Source organism: Pteronotus mesoamericanus, unplaced genomic scaffold, assembly GCF_021234165.1.
Source record: "Pteronotus mesoamericanus isolate MK-2021 breed Mesoamerican mustached bat unplaced genomic scaffold, CSHL_Meso_final scaffold_167, whole genome shotgun sequence".
Taxonomy (NCBI): Eukaryota; Metazoa; Chordata; class Mammalia; order Chiroptera; family Mormoopidae; genus Pteronotus; species Pteronotus mesoamericanus.
In genome coordinates, this window is record NW_026555308.1 from 23518289 (window position 1) to 23535249 (window position 16961).

General features: G+C 47.2%; 1 protein-coding gene across 3 annotated transcripts; it reads left to right on the forward strand.

Moving 5' to 3' along the window:
• Positions 1 to 5816: 5816 nt before the first annotated feature.
• On the forward strand, positions 5817 to 16775 carry ACTL6B (actin like 6B). 3 transcript variants are annotated; one of them, XM_054589296.1, is made up of 14 exons: positions 5817 to 5915; positions 6380 to 6456; positions 6658 to 6823; positions 7130 to 7230; positions 11296 to 11393; positions 12074 to 12168; positions 12235 to 12341; positions 13033 to 13122; positions 13271 to 13332; positions 13444 to 13558; positions 13697 to 13777; positions 13878 to 13973; positions 14179 to 14265; positions 16621 to 16775. In XM_054589296.1, the coding sequence occupies exons 1-14, from the start codon at positions 5891 to 5893 to the stop codon at positions 16699 to 16701; spliced, it is 1281 nt and encodes a 426-aa protein (XP_054445271.1). In that variant the 5' UTR covers positions 5817 to 5890; the 3' UTR covers positions 16702 to 16775. The 3 variants fall into 3 exon arrangements, with proteins under 3 accessions (XP_054445271.1, XP_054445272.1, XP_054445273.1); XM_054589297.1 differs by lacking the exon at positions 13033 to 13122; XM_054589298.1 differs by lacking the exon at positions 5817 to 5915 and having other exon boundaries at positions 6380 to 6458; positions 6617 to 6823.
• Positions 16776 to 16961: the final 186 nt, after the last annotated feature.

Sequence of the window (16961 nt, forward strand, 5' to 3'; positions counted from 1 at the left end):
ACAAAGGAGACAGATGATAGATGACTATTGAAATAACACTTAGAGCTGGTGCCCTGGAAGTACCACTTACTAACAGCAGAACATTTCGGAAAGAAGATCAAGGGTTTTAATTTGAGACATGTTAGGTTTGAGGTGCCTAGGAGAGGTGGAAGGGATGTTCGGTAGGTGGCTGTGCAAACAGGTCTGGGGCTCAGCAGAAGAGTCTGGGTTGGATTAGAGCCTTGAGAGTGAGTGGCATTTTAGAGTAGATGAAGTAATAAAGAGGTACAGGGAAAAGACAAGATGGCCTAAGACCAAGCTCTGAGGAGCTCCAACATTAGAGGTCAGGCAGAGGAGGACAAATTGCCAAAGGAGAAGACAGAGAGCTAAGAAGAAAATCAGAAGAATGTGAGTTCTGGAAACCAAAAGAAAGAAGCATTCCAAAAAAGGAACAGTAAAATTATGTCGAATGCTGCAGAGAGATGAAGCAAGACTGCACTGGGAAATACACATAGGATAAGTAGAAGCCACTGGTGACTTTGCTGGAGAATTTGTAATGTATGCTCTGCTTGTAGTGGGCAGAGGGTGAGAAATGAGGCAGAGGAGACACCAAAGGGGCCAAGGCTTTGGGAATCTTGGCTTGGGGGGTGTGTGGAAAGGTAGGGTATGAGAGAAAGGTGGGGAAGGAGAATGTGGAGTCAAGATATTTGTGTTTTGATGGGAGCTACTAGAGCTTGTTTAGATGATAGTGGGAAGAAAGGGTGTGTGGTGGTGGGTAAGGGAAGTGAAGGATACAGAGAGGTAGGGGATTATCAACGAATGATCAATTTCTCTGAGAAGGCAGAAGCCATGGAGCACATGTGGAGAACCTGGCTCTGGTAAGTCATGGGATACTTCCTCCTTCCTCTGACTGTTCTTTCTCAGGCTTCTCCTTGGACTTCTTCCACTCCTCAGGGCATTTTGTAAACATTGCTTTTTCCAGGATCCTGACTTCAGCCTCCTCTTCTCACTTTCTGTGCTATTCCCTGGTGACTTTATTCATTACTGTGGCTTTAACTACCCCGTATTTGCTCATATTTCTCAAACTTCTATCTGTAGCCCAGCTCTCTTCATGTGCAGATTTGGCATATGTCCAACTGCAGACTGAATATCTCCATCTGGATGCTCATGGACAGTGGTGTGCTAGAGTCAGCTTGTGCCAACTCAGACCAGCTAACGAGATCCCATTGTGTACCCCCTCTTCCCCATTCCTCCTTGTTGAGAGAAGTCACGTTTATAGTAGTAACTTATAATCATCTTAATCAACTTAAACCATGGACATATTTACACCATGGAAATCTGCAAATGTTTCAGATCAGGGCTCCCCTTTCCCAAAGAGCTGGTTGTTAAAACATTTACTACATACCACTCTTCTCAGACATATCACATTCAATATATTCAAAACTAAGTTAATCTTCTTCCACCACACCCCACTCTGCCCAACCCTACCCTGTCGCTGAATTGCTTGGCCCAGTTAACACCATCCACCTGGCAGCTTCTCACTTCCTCATTGCACATATCCAAATGATGGTCAACTAGTTAGTATAGTCCAAGCTGCTATAACAGAGTCCCAAAAATTCAGGGGCTTAAGTGACAACCCTGAAATAGATTCTTCAGGACTGTGGGGGCATCCCTGCCACCCTCAACACATAACATTCATCTCTGTGTCCATTGTGGCCCAGGCAGCTGCCACTATTGTACTTGACTCTCATCCATTGAGAAGGGGTGTGGAGTGGGAAACACAAGTGCTTTCCTGTTTAAGGACACCATTATCTTAGAAGTTGGTCAGATGCAAGGAAGGCTGGGAAATGTAGTCTCTAACCATATACTTAGCCACAACATTATTAATAAAGAAAGAAGGGAGATGGCTATTGATGTAAAGCTAGCTGTCCATGTCACTGGTGGATACTTCTCGTCAATGCTGCCTCTTGTATATTGCTTAACTCCATCCCTTCTATTGTATGGCAACTGGTTTTTGTCTATTTCCTGGCCTCTAATGTAGACCCCCTCTAATCAACCTACGAAAACACTCCCAGAGATATCTTTCTAAAATGCAAATTGGAACATATAATGTTGCTGTCCAAAACCATGCAATAGTTCCCCATTGATTCCATGAGAAGAATCAAACTTATTTGCATGACACACACAGCCTGGGTCTTGTCCCCTCTAGTCAGTCAAAATGCTTTCCTCCCTCACTCCAACTCTATTTCCCTGTCAGCTGGGAAAATTCAGGTCACTTTTCTCAGGCTCAGTTTCAGTATTTTCTCCCTGACCACAGTGTTGTTTGTGTCCCACTGCAATGCTGGCTGCATTCCTATTGCAGCCTTACTGGACTATTTATTTCTGGGCACTCGCCACCCCTAGATAGGAAATCACTATGAAGCCAAGGCACTTGCTATATCTGTCAAAGGGCTAGGGGAGAGCTCACCAATCTATGAGCACACCCTCACAATATGCTAAGTCATTTCCAAGTTGTGGGGTCTGAGGGTCCTGGCCCTACTAACTTTGATGTCATTACCAGGTGCTCAGATTTGGCCAACCTGAATGTGGGCCTGGAAAGTGAGAACTTCCAGATGACTTTACTGAATTAACTGTTTAATTATCTCTCTTCCAGGATAGACATTAAACATGATGAGAATCACATCAAATTACATAAGCTGTTTTATTCCCAGTGTCTATCAGGCGCCTAGAGACCATCTATGAATGTATAGAAGCATGACAACATTTCCCCCAGGATCAGTACTTGTCACACTTCAAATCTCAGTTGTCATTTATCAACTGAGTGACCTGGGGCAAGTCATTTAACATCTCCATGCCTCTGTTTCCCCTGCAAAATGCCAATAATAATCAGGTCATTATGAGGACTAAATTACTTAATATTTGTAAAGCATTTATAACAGTGCCTGGCACATAGTAGATGCCTTGTGTTTGCTAAATAAAAATAGAGTTCAGGCATGAATGAATTGCTCTTTTAGTACTTTTCCAGTCTAATCTCTTCCTGACAGTGGTTTCAGCTACCAGTTCATATCCAATCCTCCTTCTGGACCAAGCTCCTAACAATTTTCTCATATGCCAGAAATGTTCATGACTCTAGACCTTCGCACATGCTATTCTCTGTGAGGTAGACATTTACCACCTTGTTCACCAGTGGACCCCTATTTATCCTTCACAGTTCAGCTCAAACTTTACTCCTAGAAGCCTCCCTGGGCTCTCAGAAACAGGTGGCCCCTCCCTCCTTGGGCCTCCATTTCATCCCACTTCCATGCATATCTGAGCTCCCCACTACACCCAAACTCCCTGAGAGCTGGGATGTATCTTATAGGCACTTCAGTATTCCCATGCCACACACAATGCCTGGCACATGGTAGGTATAAAAGATGCTTGTTAAATCAATGAATGGATGAATTAAATACATCAGTAAACTTTAACTACTTCCATAATACAGTAGACTAGCATGTCAGATCCCATGACAAAATCAAGATTGGCTGGGAGGTAAATCAAGTCTAGACTTGTAGTTAGCTAACTAGTTTTTCCACCCACCATTGCAAGAACATTATCAGAGGGACTTCTCATTACCAGATAGATGGTAGATTTCTAATTTATAAATAATAACATTAAAGTTTCAAAAACTCCCCAGGCACCTTCTTGGGACCTGGAGTCTACTGAATAGTCTTTTATGCCCAGATCTTAGCCAAGCACTTGATTCTGGCATCGGATTGAGTCCTACAACTGTCCTACAGATGGTCACAGTGAAGTTTAGAAAGGGACACAGAGGGGTTATGAAACAAGGTCATCTGTCAGCTGGCTGATAACAGATGTGAGTTCTAGCCCTCGCTCTGTCCCACTTGGCTATGTCACCCAAGTCAGGGCTTCTCCTTTATCTGGGGAAATTCCTGTAAAATCTAGGAATTGGATCAGTAAGGTTTCTTTCAACTGGGGCAGTTTCTTAATGTGAGATCCAGAGTAAGGTGGGAGAGGGGGTAATGGGAATTGACAAGGTGAACTTATAGGAAGAACTGAAGGAACATCATTAAATGTCACAAAAGAAGACATGAAGACTGTAAATGGAATCAATTTCCTCTTCAGTATCCCTTTAGTCCTCACATCAGCATTTTAAAAGAGGAAACAATGGAGATATTGAGAGGTTAAGGGGCTCATCCAGTTTATCCAGTCCTCAATTGATAGCAGCCTTGAGTGACTGATGTAATGTCACTCAAGAATATTTCAATTTCTCAGCTCTTGAGTTGGCTTTCTCCCCTATAACTCATCCCTCTTACTAAAACCTGGACTCCCCCAGTCTGGGGAGCCAGGCCTGGACTTGGAGCAAACCCACGGCATGTAAAATACTCATGTTGCCAGGGGGTTACCAATGAGCCAGCTAAAACCATCTGTCCTTCCAGAGTGGGCATCTGGTGAGCAGAGTCTTCAGGAGCATGCTGCTGTCACACAGTATCTTCTTCCTCTGCCACCTCTGATCTTAATGCTCTTCCCACCTCCAAACAAGTAGGTGGCAGTGCCCCCAACACACATGTATTCATATGCACATATGTATACATGCATTATGCATATGCACACACCTACACACATGCTCACTTAAAAGCCTCACAGCTAAGCCAGGCTGTCAGAGTTGCTCCCTCACCTTCGCTATCAAAACTGCTGTGGAGGTGGCTTCATGACAGGAGCCCAGAAGAATCCAGGAGCCTTCTAGTGGCTTACTTGATAAATGCCTTCTGAGGAGAACAGATGAAAGTAGAGGGATAGGGAAAGGAAGGTAAAGCTGGGTTAGCTGAGCACAATGTGTGAATGTGTATACAAATGTGTACACGTGTATATGTATAAGGCCCAGGTACCAGGGGATGGTAAAGGAAAAAAGGGCCATCAGAAGGACAAGAATAGAAATGGAGAAGGAGACACTCACCCTCCCGCACATCTCCCTCTCCTTCTTCCCTTTTTCTCCTGGTGATTTCATTCAGGCCTAGGTATGGCAGGACCTTTCTCTGGAGCCTGAGAGTGGACGACTCTCCTGGCCTATGGCGTCCTCTCCTTGATCCCATTTTATTTTTATTTTTTAAAAGATTTTAGCCCTGCCTGAGTGAATTGAGTGCCGGCCTGCAAACCAAAGTGTTGCGGTTCAATTCCCAGTCAGGGCACATGGCTGAGTTGTGGGCCAGGTCCCCAGCAGGGGATGCGTGAGAGGCAACGACACACTGATGTTTCTCTCCCTCTCTTTCTCCCTCCCTTCCCTTCTTTTTAAAAGATTTTATTTATCCTTGACTCCGTTTTAAAGATGTTATTTGTTTATTTTTAGAGAGGGGAGGGAGGGAGAAAGGGAGAGAAAAATCAATGTATAGTTGCATTTCATATGCCCCCTACCGGGGACCTGGCCCACAACTCAGCCATGTGCCCTGCCTGGGAATCAAACTGCCTATCCTTTGGTTCGCAGGCTGGTGCTCAGTCCACTGAGCTACACCAGCAAAAGGTTGACCTCCTTTTGAAAAGAAAGCGGGGGGCCCCAGCAGTCATCTTGCGAAGTCCTGGTTTCTGGATGGACAGGGTCTCCATCTCTTGAGCACTCCTGTTCTCTGCCTGCCTGTCACTTAGGGCCAGTCTCAACGTCCTTGCTAACCACCGGATTATCTCTCTCCGCCACCTAATGTGGCGGTGTCTGTCCCTTTAAAGCAGCGGCCCCTGGCTGGGTTATTGTCTCTCCCCGTAGCCAATCCGCGGTGCTTTTGGGGGTGGGGGGATCCGGCCTCCTGATTGGCCGCCCAGAGCCCCGCCCCGCCCCGCCCGGGATCCCGGGAGCTGTCCGGCCGCCTCGGTGCTGATCCCACCGCCGCCCACGGGCCGCGAGCTGCGCTAAGAGGGCACTATGAGCGGGGGCGTCTACGGCGGAGGTGAGCGAGCCTCCGGTTTCGGTCTCCCAAGCCTGGCGCGGCTTCACTTGCAGCCCTGCGGCCCGAACTGGCGCGACCCAAGCTCAGGGCACTCCGGGGCCTGTCACCTCGGCTGTCGAATAGGTCCAGCCCCGGGTTTGGGTTCTGCGCCGTTCTACCTTTGGTCCTCCCCTACTCTCGCGCACCCGGCCCAGCCTCTCCACCCTTCGACCCACCACCGTCCGACACCCGGCCCCTTCCTCGCCAGCAAGGAAAGTGGCCCTGATCAAGGCCACGGGGCAAGAAGGGACTCTGGAAGCTTGATCCCCCCACTCCCAGAACCCCGGACTTCAGGTCGAGCCCCTACCTGCCCCAGCCAGTGTTGAAAGTGGCGAGACTATGGCTCTGCCTTGACCTCTCCTCGGAACTATTCAGGGGGAGAGAGTTTGGGAGAGACCTCCTCACAGGCCTGTCTCTCCGCACAGATGAGGTGGGGGCGCTGGTCTTTGACATTGGCTCCTTCTCAGTCCGCGCTGGGTACGCTGGGGAGGACTGCCCCAAGGTGAGCCTTCCAGCCCCCTTCTCAAATCCTAGGGCCTGACTCCCCTCCAGCCTTCTCGGAAACGCAGGGCTTTCACAGCCCAGAAAGAAGCTTTGCTAAGCGGGAATATGGAAGTAAACCCAGGGGCGGGCTGAGGGCCCTGCCAAGGGCTTGGCCTGGGACAAAAGGTTGATCCCACTTCCTGCCGGTTCACCCCTCCAGGCTGACTTCCCTACCACAGTGGGGCTGCTGGCTGCGGAGGAGGGGGGCGGGCTGGAGTTGGAGGGAGAGAAAGAGAAGAAAGGGAAGATCTTTCACATCGACACCAACGCCCTGCATGTGCCTCGGGATGGAGCAGAGGTCATGTCACCTCTCAAAAATGGCATGAGTAAGGGGCCCCCACCCAGCACCTCCTGACACAGACCTGGAGCCCAACCCACAACCCGGGACACAGCATCCCACACTCATGGAGTTTTCCTTGCAGCTACCCAGGGCCTAGAGTTCCCCCCACTGCTTCCCACAGCTGCCCAGTTCCCAGCCCCGGGACCTCGCCAGATATCTGGGAAAGGGGGATTTCCACTGGAGCTGGTCTCATTTCCCCTCCCCTGGACTTGGTCTTTCCCTTACTTCCCTTCCTTTCTCTGGACCCCTTCCTGCCCACTCTCATCTCTTCCGGCTGGTCTCCTGTCCCCAGTCGAGGACTGGGAGTGCTTCCGTGCCATCCTGGATCACACCTACAGCAAACACGTCAAGTCGGAGCCCAACCTGCATCCAGTGCTCATGTCCGAGGCCCCGGTAAGTGCCTCAACCAGCCCCTAGGGCAACTCTGTGGACCAGCCATTCACCTCTCTCCTCAAGCCACTGCCATCAATCACTCCACCTCAATTTTCAGACTTTCCTTCCAACCACATCCTCTTCAACCACTTTCCTTCCTCCCTGGTTCAGTCTCCATCCCTGTCTCTCCTCCTACTCTATTTACTCACCCTTCTCCCTGTCAGCCTTATCAACTTTTTTTTTTCCTGGTCAAGTCCTTTTTTGGGCTTTTAACTTAAATGTCTGTCAATGTTATGTATGCATATAAAGAATCAATTTTCCTTATAAAGTATGTTAAGGAAAAAAACTGCCATTAACACCCTCCTTCCATTTCCTCTTTTCCAGAGGCAACGGCTTTTCTCTCTTTTAGCTTGTTTTTGTCATTTTCTTTCATATTTCTAAATAACATACCTAAATTGCTTTTTTAGTTTTAGGCATTATCTGTGGATTTCCAACTATGGAAAATAAGCATTTAGCTCTCTTTCCTCCCCCAGCCCACACCACACATCTTTCTTACTCCCACTTTTAAGTACAGTTGTATTTTAGGTTTTTCTAAGATCGATATTCATTATTTACACTATTGTTATTATGTATGCCAATCAGGGTTGAGCCAGGCAGTAAGCTATGGTTACTTTTCCTTTTCTGCACAACCTTTTGTTTTTCCTAGAACTAAAAATTGTCTTGATTTTTATTTTGCATAGGTTTCTATCTACTTAATAGTGTGACCCTAAATTATTCATCCATTGTTTATATTTTTCTCAAAACTTCACTTCCTTTAGGCATTCTATCAATTTCATCTTCTTGAAAAAGATCTCTCCAAGAGCCCACTGATTTGCTCCATTTTGGGCTGGTTGCCTTCTCCACAGAGAAAATAGCTGTCATCTTGACATGTCCCTTCACCATCATCATAGAGAATCCCTTTGCTTCTCTTCTGTGTTAAAAGTCCTGTTACCAGTATCTCATGACTCCTTTTCTTGATTTACTCCATTATTTTCATTGAGCATATCCTTCAGTAATTATCTTAGAGAAGTCACAGGAAGTAAACTTTTTGAGACCTTGCATGTCTGACCTTGTATTACTAGCTTAGCTAGGTATAACAATCCAAATTGGAACTCATTATTCTTCACAATCTTGAAGGAACTTCTCTATTGTCTTCCAGCATCTATTGTTGTCATCAAGAAGGCAGAAAACATCTAATTTCTGATTTTTTGATGTATTTTTTCCTCAAAGTTTATAAAATTTTCACTTTGTCCTCAGTTTTCTATAATTTCACACTATTACATTGGTTTATTTTCATCCATGGCTCTAGATCAGCAATTTTCGAACAGTGTGCCACAAGAATTTTTAAAACACGCAATATCTGACTATTTAGTAAGGGGCACCAACTTCTTTTCCATTAGATTGTCAAATTTAAAAAAAATGACAACAACCGACACAGCAATAGCCACCAGTGTGAATAAATTTAAAATATACCTATATTTTTTTGTCAGATCGGCAAAAAAAAATTTTTTTTGGTGTGCTACAGAATTTTAGTAATTAGTTTATGTGTGCCATGAGATTAAAAATGTTGAAAATCACTACTGTAGAAATTCAGTGGGTCCCTTAAATCTAGAAACCTATGTCTTTCAGTGACAAAAAATTCAATAATTATTCAATTTAGTAACTTAAATTACTTATTTATCTCAATTTTCTTTGTTCTCTCTTTTGGGAAGTCTTATTATTTGGATTTTTTACCTCTTGAACTGGTTCTCTAATTTTTGTATCTTTTCCACCACTATATTTTTTTCCCTCTATTTCCAAGATATTCCCTCAGTTTTATTTTTTAACCCTTTTACTGAGTTTTTCATTTATGCTTGTGTATTTTTAATTTTCAGGAGCTCTTTTTTTGTTACACAAATGTCATTTTTTAGAGCATCCTATTCTTGTTTCATGGGTGCAATATCATCTGTTATCTGATAAGAATATTATAAATTTTTGTTTTGCTTTTGAAAGTTTTCGTACCCCTGTATAAACTCCGTCCTTCAAAGTTGTTTTTTTTTTCCCTGCCCTTTTTGAGGGTCTCTATCTCACTTTAGAGGATTTTATTAGATTTATAAAAATCCTTGGTTGTCTGCTTATGATTAAGATGGGGGACTAGAATGCTGACAGGAAGGTGTGTGGGGCAGGAGACTGTTGCCTATGATCTTTGCTAGAAGTTGATCTGACTGGGATGTTTGTTAGGCAGCCTCTGATAATTGGAATCTTTTGATCTTTGATGTAACCCACAGGAAAGACTACCACCTTAAAGACAGGCCTGGCCACCCGCATTCTGAGAACCAAGAGAGAGGATAGGGCTGATGTTCTCAGCATTCCATATGCCTGGCATCACTTATCTCCCCGTCTTAAGTATGGAATCCTCACTCCCAACTGTGTCAAGTGTTGCACTAATTCAAAGGTCTGCAGTTTTACTCTGTTTAGAGTAAACTTCCAGGTTTTTTGTTTTTTGTTTTTTGTCTTTTGCTGAGGTTAGGGTGGGCAATAGCTTAGTGACATCGCATTGGGGAGAAAGTTTAGGGATCTATTACTTGCACAGCTTTAAACAATCTTATTTTAGCTTTCCTTTGCCTCCACTTCCAGAGATACCTGGAACTACCAATTCCTGATCCCTGTGAGGATTCTACGATTTAACTCAGGTTGCTCTTGGTTTTGTTTTTTTGGTTTTTTTTTTTTTCCCCACTACTGGCTTATGAGCCACCATTTTCAGATCTGTTAAATCAATTACCACTCACCTATCTGATTTCCAACCTTCAAAATTAGGTTTCTGTTTTCTCCTTCCTTATTATTCCCAAACTTTAAGGGTCTCGCTCTCTCGTAAAATTCACATGACGTAACATTAAACATTTTAATTCACTATGTTGTGCTACCATCTTCTCTATCTAGTTCCAAAACATTTTCATCACCTCCAAAGAAAATCTATTTTCATAAAGCAGTTTATCTCCACTCCCTGCCTCTAGCCCTTGGCAATCATCAGTCTGCTTTCTGTGTCTATGGATATATCTATTCTAAATTTCTCATAGAAATGGAATCATACAATATGTGACTTTTCGAGTCTGTATTCTTTCACTTAGCTTAATGTTTTTGAGATTCATCCATGTTGTAGTATATATCAGTACTTTATTTTTTATTATGGCTGAGTAATATTTCATTGTATGGATATACGACAATTTGTTTTCCTATTTATCCATTGCTGATAGTGCTGCTATGAACAGTTGTGTACAAGATTTGTTTGAGTACATATTTTTAATCCTTTTGGGTATATAACTAGGAGTGGAATTGCTGGGTCATATGGTAATTCAATATTTAAAATTTTGAGGAACTGCCAATTGGTTTCCACAGTGGCTGAACCATTTTACTTTCCCACTAGCAATGGACAATGACTTCAATTTCTCCACATACTTTCCAACACTTGTTATTTTCTTTTCAAATTATCATTGCCATCCTAGTGGGTGTAAAGTGGTATCTCATTGTGCTTTTTATTTTCCCTAATCGCCATTAATGTTGAGCATCTTTCATGTGTTTGTTGGTTTTTTGTGGGTTTGTGTCTTTTTTAATTGCCCCTTTATTATAGTTTTGCTGGAATCGTGGAAGGGAATAAAATCGATGTTTGTATTTAATCCACCATTTTTACCCAGAAATATCTCCAGCTTTCTTGCCCCTGAAATGATTAGAATGGGGGAAGAAGAGAAATGTATTGGAGTCTGGGAGGAGCCTGAAGTGTGTATATTGTACAATAAAGAACACTGGACCAGGAGTCAAGAGACTATGACTCTAGTCCCATCTCTACTAAGAGCTTTCTGTGTGATCTTGGGCAAGTCATTATCTTTCTCTGAGTTTTGTCTTCTTCAGCTATGTTGGATTTTGATCTTTAAAATTCTTTATAGTTCTTACATTCTAAAGATCTATGTGGGTGAAGGAGATTGACCTGTGTCCCCAATCAAAATTGTATGGGTGTGCACAGGTCTGTGCCTCTCCATTCCTGAACCCTCCCCTCCTGCACTTTCTCCACAGTGGAACACACGGGCCAAGCGGGAGAAGCTGACGGAGCTGATGTTCGAGCAGTACAACATTCCTGCCTTCTTCTTGTGCAAGACAGCTGTGCTTACCGCGTATCCTCTGGGTCGAGCTGCACTGCCTGGGTGGAGGGCCAGGGTGGGTGTGTGTCATGCTGAGCTGGGGGCTGGGCTTGACTCTATGGAGATAAAGTACTGGAGGGGCAGATACCCCCATGATCCCCATTAGTACAGAGAGCCCCTGTGGGCTAAATGCCTTGGACCTTGAGTTGGCCAGATCAGCAGTCACTTCCCATTTCTTGATCAGATTCAGCAGAGAAAGAGAGAGAGAGAGAGAGAAAGAGAGAGAGAGATTTGGGCCAAGTAGACAGAAGGGCTGGGGCAAAAGAGAGGAAGAAGGGGTATACAACAGAGAGGAGTTTCCTTCCCAAACCACTAATCAGCATTAACTAATTTATTTTTCTTAAGGATCTACCTTGCTAGGCACTGGGGCAATATGGTCCCTAATTTCAAGGAGTCTGTAGGACATAAAACCAAGACTAAAGAGAGTCTGGGAGCTCAGAAGGGAGGAGTAGAGGGGAAGATATTGTGATTCAGACAGAAAAGTAGCAGGGGTCTCAGGAGCCTTCCTCCAGCAGATGGGTCAAAAACCAGGAGAAATTTGCAGACTGGGAATGGGTTGGACCTCAGGATAGCAGGGAGTGACCAGGTCAGACCTGGGTCCCTGTCCTGGCATTTGCTGCTGCTCTCTCTTTGACCTACCCATCCCATGCCAGCTTTGCAAATGGACGCTCCACGGGCCTGGTGCTGGACAGTGGGGCCACCCACACCACAGCCATTCCAGTGCATGATGGCTACGTCCTGCAGCAAGGTGGGGCTTCAGCCAAGGTTGGGGGTGCCTTGAGAGACCAGGCCCTGACAACGCCTCCCCTTCTAGGCATCGTCAAGTCACCCCTGGCAGGGGACTTCATCTCCATGCAGTGCCGGGAGCTCTTCCAAGAAATGGCTATTGACATCATCCCACCTTACATGATTGCAGCCAAGGTGGGGCCTCTGGGGCATTCCGGGCGCCCACCTTACAACTGTCGGTCCACTGACTCATTAGATAGAAGAGCGGAGGACAGCAGGGCCCCCCTAGGACCCTGGGTCCAGTTTCTCAACTTACAATCAAGGCCTCAGAGATCCAGACAGGCTGAGGGATGTGGCCTAGGTCACACAGCCAGCTGGTAGCAGGATATGGAGGGCCAGTGTGGTGAGTTCTGGGGTCCAATAGACTCAGGTTCAAGGTCTACTTCTGCCATGTAAGAGCTGTGTGGCCTAAAGCATGAGACTGAAGGTTCCCAAGCCTCATTTTTTACCCTTGTAAAGTGGAATAATAGTGCATAAGGCTGCTGTGTCAAATGAGATACTGCATGCAAGGGACTTCCCTGGACTACCCGATGGAACATGGCTCAGTAAAGGCTGCTTCCTTAAGGTTCTGGCTTCCCACTCTATTTCCTGTTCCTTCAGCTTTCTCTGATCCAGGCTTTTCAGATTAGCTGTAGCCATTGCATGTGTGGATCTCCCCATTATCCCTCCTCTAACAGGGAAGGAGAGAAGCATCTCTTGGCCACACAGCATAAAGCCCAGTGCCTGTTAGTTGCGGAGCCAGCAAGTGCTGGGAATGCTGGTGTGGTCAGGGTGGGCTGGGCAAGTGTGGGATGAGGAAGGGTGCTCATAGACTGTGCCCCCACAGGAGCCTGTACGAGAGGGTGCCCCCCCAAACTGGAAGAAGAAGGAGAAGCTACCCCAGGTTTCCAAGTCTTGGCATAACTACATGTGCAATGTGAGGCACTGAAGAAAGTCCGCCGAAACACTCCTCCTTAGCTGCTAGTCCCCCACCATGAATGGAAGGGAAGGGACAAAGGCCCTGCAAGTGGGTTGGGGGGTGCTGAGGAGGGTGGCTGACCCTCACCACCTCCTTGGGTTCTCAGGAGGTGATCCAGGACTTCCAGGCCTCTGTGCTGCAGGTCTCAGACTCTCCCTACGACGAGCAGTGAGTGGGGCCTACAGCTGGGGGAGGTGGCATGTAGGAGAGAGGACCTGGGGCTCAGAGGGGACCTCTATCCTTTGTGAGTACCTCAAAGTCTTGCTTCTTCCTGGACAGGGTGGCTGCACAAATGCCCACAGTGCATTATGAGATGCCCAATGGCTACAACACCGATTACGGCGCTGAGCGACTCCGCATCCCAGAGGGCCTGTTTGATCCCTCCAATGTCAAGGTTGGGCTGGCTGGAGGGCACTGTGGTGGGGCTGGCTGGGGTCCCTGGATGCCAAGGTGTGGGGGAGGCTGGGAAGGGTCAGAGGGGTCTGGGGAGAGGGAGCAGAGGGCCCAAAGTCCAGGTAACCTTTCTCTGCAGGGCCTCTCAGGGAACACCATGTTAGGTGTGGGCCACGTGGTGACAACCAGCATCGGCATGTGTGACATCGACATCCGCCCGGTGAGGCCAGAGCCTGCGGCTGAGCAAAGGGCCTATAGGAGAAGCGGGAAGACAGGGACGGGCTGTTGTCTGTCTGCTTACTCCTCCTCCCTGCTCTCAGGGCCTATACGGCAGTGTCATTGTCACTGGTGGAAACACACTGCTTCAGGGCTTCACTGACAGGCTCAATCGAGAGCTTTCCCAGAAGACCCCACCGGTAGGAGCCCACCCCCAGCTAGGGCCCTGGACTCCAGTCCAGGGTTAGTCCTTCAAGACCAAGTCCTTCCTTCTTTCCAAACATCTAGTGTTCCGGCCACCAGAACAGATCCCTCCCCTTGTGCCTTCCCAGTCTTCCTCACCCCTAGCCCTGTCCTTTCCCAGAACCTAGGCGTCTGTTTCCCCCAGCCCTTCTTTGCCCCCAGAGCATGCGGCTGAAACTCATTGCCAGCAATAGCACCATGGAGCGCAAATTCAGCCCCTGGATTGGAGGCTCCATCTTGGCCTCACTGGTGAGTGGGAAGGGGTCTGGCCTGGCTCTGACCGTGTGAAAGGGGCAGCCCCAGGCAGCACCAGTGCCTTGCCTACCTCCTCACTTATTCATTCAACAAATATTTATTTTTGAGGAAGAGCAGTTGGTGCTCCCAGAAGGGTTAATGTTCCATCAGGACACAAATCAGGGAGCAGAGGGACGGGAGAGGTTTGCTGGGATAAGATTATGGTGGCTTTGTGTGCCAGGGTGAGGCACCCACTGTACTCAGCAAAGAGGAGACACTGAAGTTGTTGGGCAAGGCTGGGTGACAGTCACAGGCATGTTTGAGACGACTATGTCTTTGGGGATCTGGGTGTGATCCGGATGCGAGGGGCCTTGCAAGGAGGCTATATTGTCACAGAACTGTAGAGAGGGGTGAAGAGCACGGGACAGATAGAAGGAGGCAGGCAGGCTGGTTCTGGGGCAGTCGGCGGTGAGTTCACTTTGGACCTGCTGCTGGGGCAGAAGCAAGGTGCTGAGCAGGGAGCTGGAGATGTAAACTGCATCTGGAGGGTGTTAGCCACACAGAGGGGCAGAGGCATAGCAGGACAAGGAGGACATCCGCTAGAGGGGGATCCCCCAGGGAGATGAAAATAAGGGTCAGAAAGGCAGGAGGCTAATAATTTGAAGTTAGCTCAGGGCTGAGCGCATCAGCCACACACAGTTGTGGTGGGCATCCTGTGTGCTGGAAGTAAACAGACGGCCTGCCACAGTCCCTGCCTCCGTGAGCTGGGGCAGTCTTAGAGGCCCAGATCATTAAACAAGAAGTCACCACGAAATGTGAGGGTATTCCTTTAAGGAATGACCTGATCCAGTTCAGGGGCCATGGAGAGACTGTAAGGAACATTCAAACTGAGATGGGAAGACTGAGTAAGAACTCATGAGGCAAAGAGGGTGAGAGAGTGCTTGGACCATGAGGAGAGGCAGGCAAGGCCAAAGGCAGTGGACAGACAGTCGAATGTTGGTTTGGTAAGCTCACTTGGGCTCAGTGGTCTCCACTGTGAATGGGGTTTGACCAAGAAGTGGATACAAGAAGCAAGAGAGATGGAGTCCAGGGTGAGGCTCAGGGTGCTAGCTTCCAGCAGCTCTGTTTGCTAGGAATATAATGTGAGTCACATATGCAATTTAAAATTTTCTAGTAACCATATTTAAGGGAGTCCAAAGAATCAGGTGAAATTAAGTTTAAAAAATGTATATTTTATTTATTCCAATATATCCAAGATATTTCAATGTATGATCAATATAAAAGTTATTGAGATATTTTACATTCTTTTTTCTGGACTTCATCTTCAATATCCAGTGTGTATCTTACATAGAGCACATCTCAATTTGGACCAGCCACATTTCAAGTGCTCAATAACACTTGTGGCTAGTTGCCATTCTATTGGACAGTGCTAGTTTAGAAGGTGAGAAAGACCATAGAAGCAGGTTTGGGCCAGACCTGGGGACAGATGATAAACTCAGGGGCAGATACGTTGAGTGTAAGGTCCTGAGGGACACTCATAAGAGGTTTCCAAAAGACAGCTGAATATTTGGCTGTTACTCAGCACTGAGATCTGCAAGGGAAATGGGAAATTGGGGGAGGGGTGGTCATGAGAAGTCACCCGGAGTGGATGAGCTGGTCCAGGAAACCTTGTTCTGTGAGCCAAGGAGAGAAAAATGGACAGAACCATGGACACAGGCACCAATTTTCAGGCAGAGACAGAGCAACCATCAAAGAGAAGAGACAGTCTGAAGTGCCCAGTGCAGGAGATCCTCATGGGGCAAGTTTCACTCGGGAGGTGGGGCACCAGAATGAAGACAATGCCTTCACAAGTTAGGTGGTACAGGAATGGTGAGGGTAGAATTTTCTTGCGAATGAAGGAAGACATGACCAGTTTGTAAGTCCTGAGAACACGACAGGATGCCTGGTGGAGGGGGAATGAGTGTGTGCCTGCGTGTGTGTGTGTGTGCGCGCGCAGTAGGGGGTGTTGCTGGGAGACTGGCTGGCTGGCCTAGGGCTGTTAATTCCACCCCCACCCCCAGCTCAAAAACAGCGCCTGGCCCAGCGTAGACAGGTGCACAATAAATGCTTGTTGAACGAATCAACATTATGATTGAAACGATATGAAGGAGGGTATTCGCCCCCAGAATATGAAGGCGTTGTTGGGAGGATGGGGGGTGGGAGTTGGGGTTGGGGAGGTCGTTGCCAAAGGGAGGTTGGCCTGAGGATGGGGTCGGGAGAGGCCAGGAAGAAGATTTCCAGTGGCTGAGGCTGCACAGGTGGAAGGTGGGAGGCGCTTTCCCCTACTCCTCCGGGGCCTCCCTCACCGCCGACGTCGTCTCCCGCACCCAGGGCACTTTCCAGCAGATGTGGATCTCCAAGCAGGAATACGAAGAAGGCGGGAAGCAGTGCGTGGAGCGGAAGTGCCCTTGAGGGCTCCTCCTCCTCACCCACAGGCCCGCACTCAGCGGGGAGGTGGGGGAGGGGACGAGAGGAGGAGGAGGAGGAGGAGGAGGAGGAGGAGGAGAAAGTTTCTCTGGCCGAGCCTCCTCAAGTTCAGATCGAAGTCCCCTAACCTTCCTCCACCCCATCGCCCCTTTCTTTCCCCTGCCCTTCTCGTTCTCATAGATTGTGATGTTTCTGGGTTGAAAGGAATAAAAATGTTTTAAGAAAAAAACGTTAGCCTCCTTGGG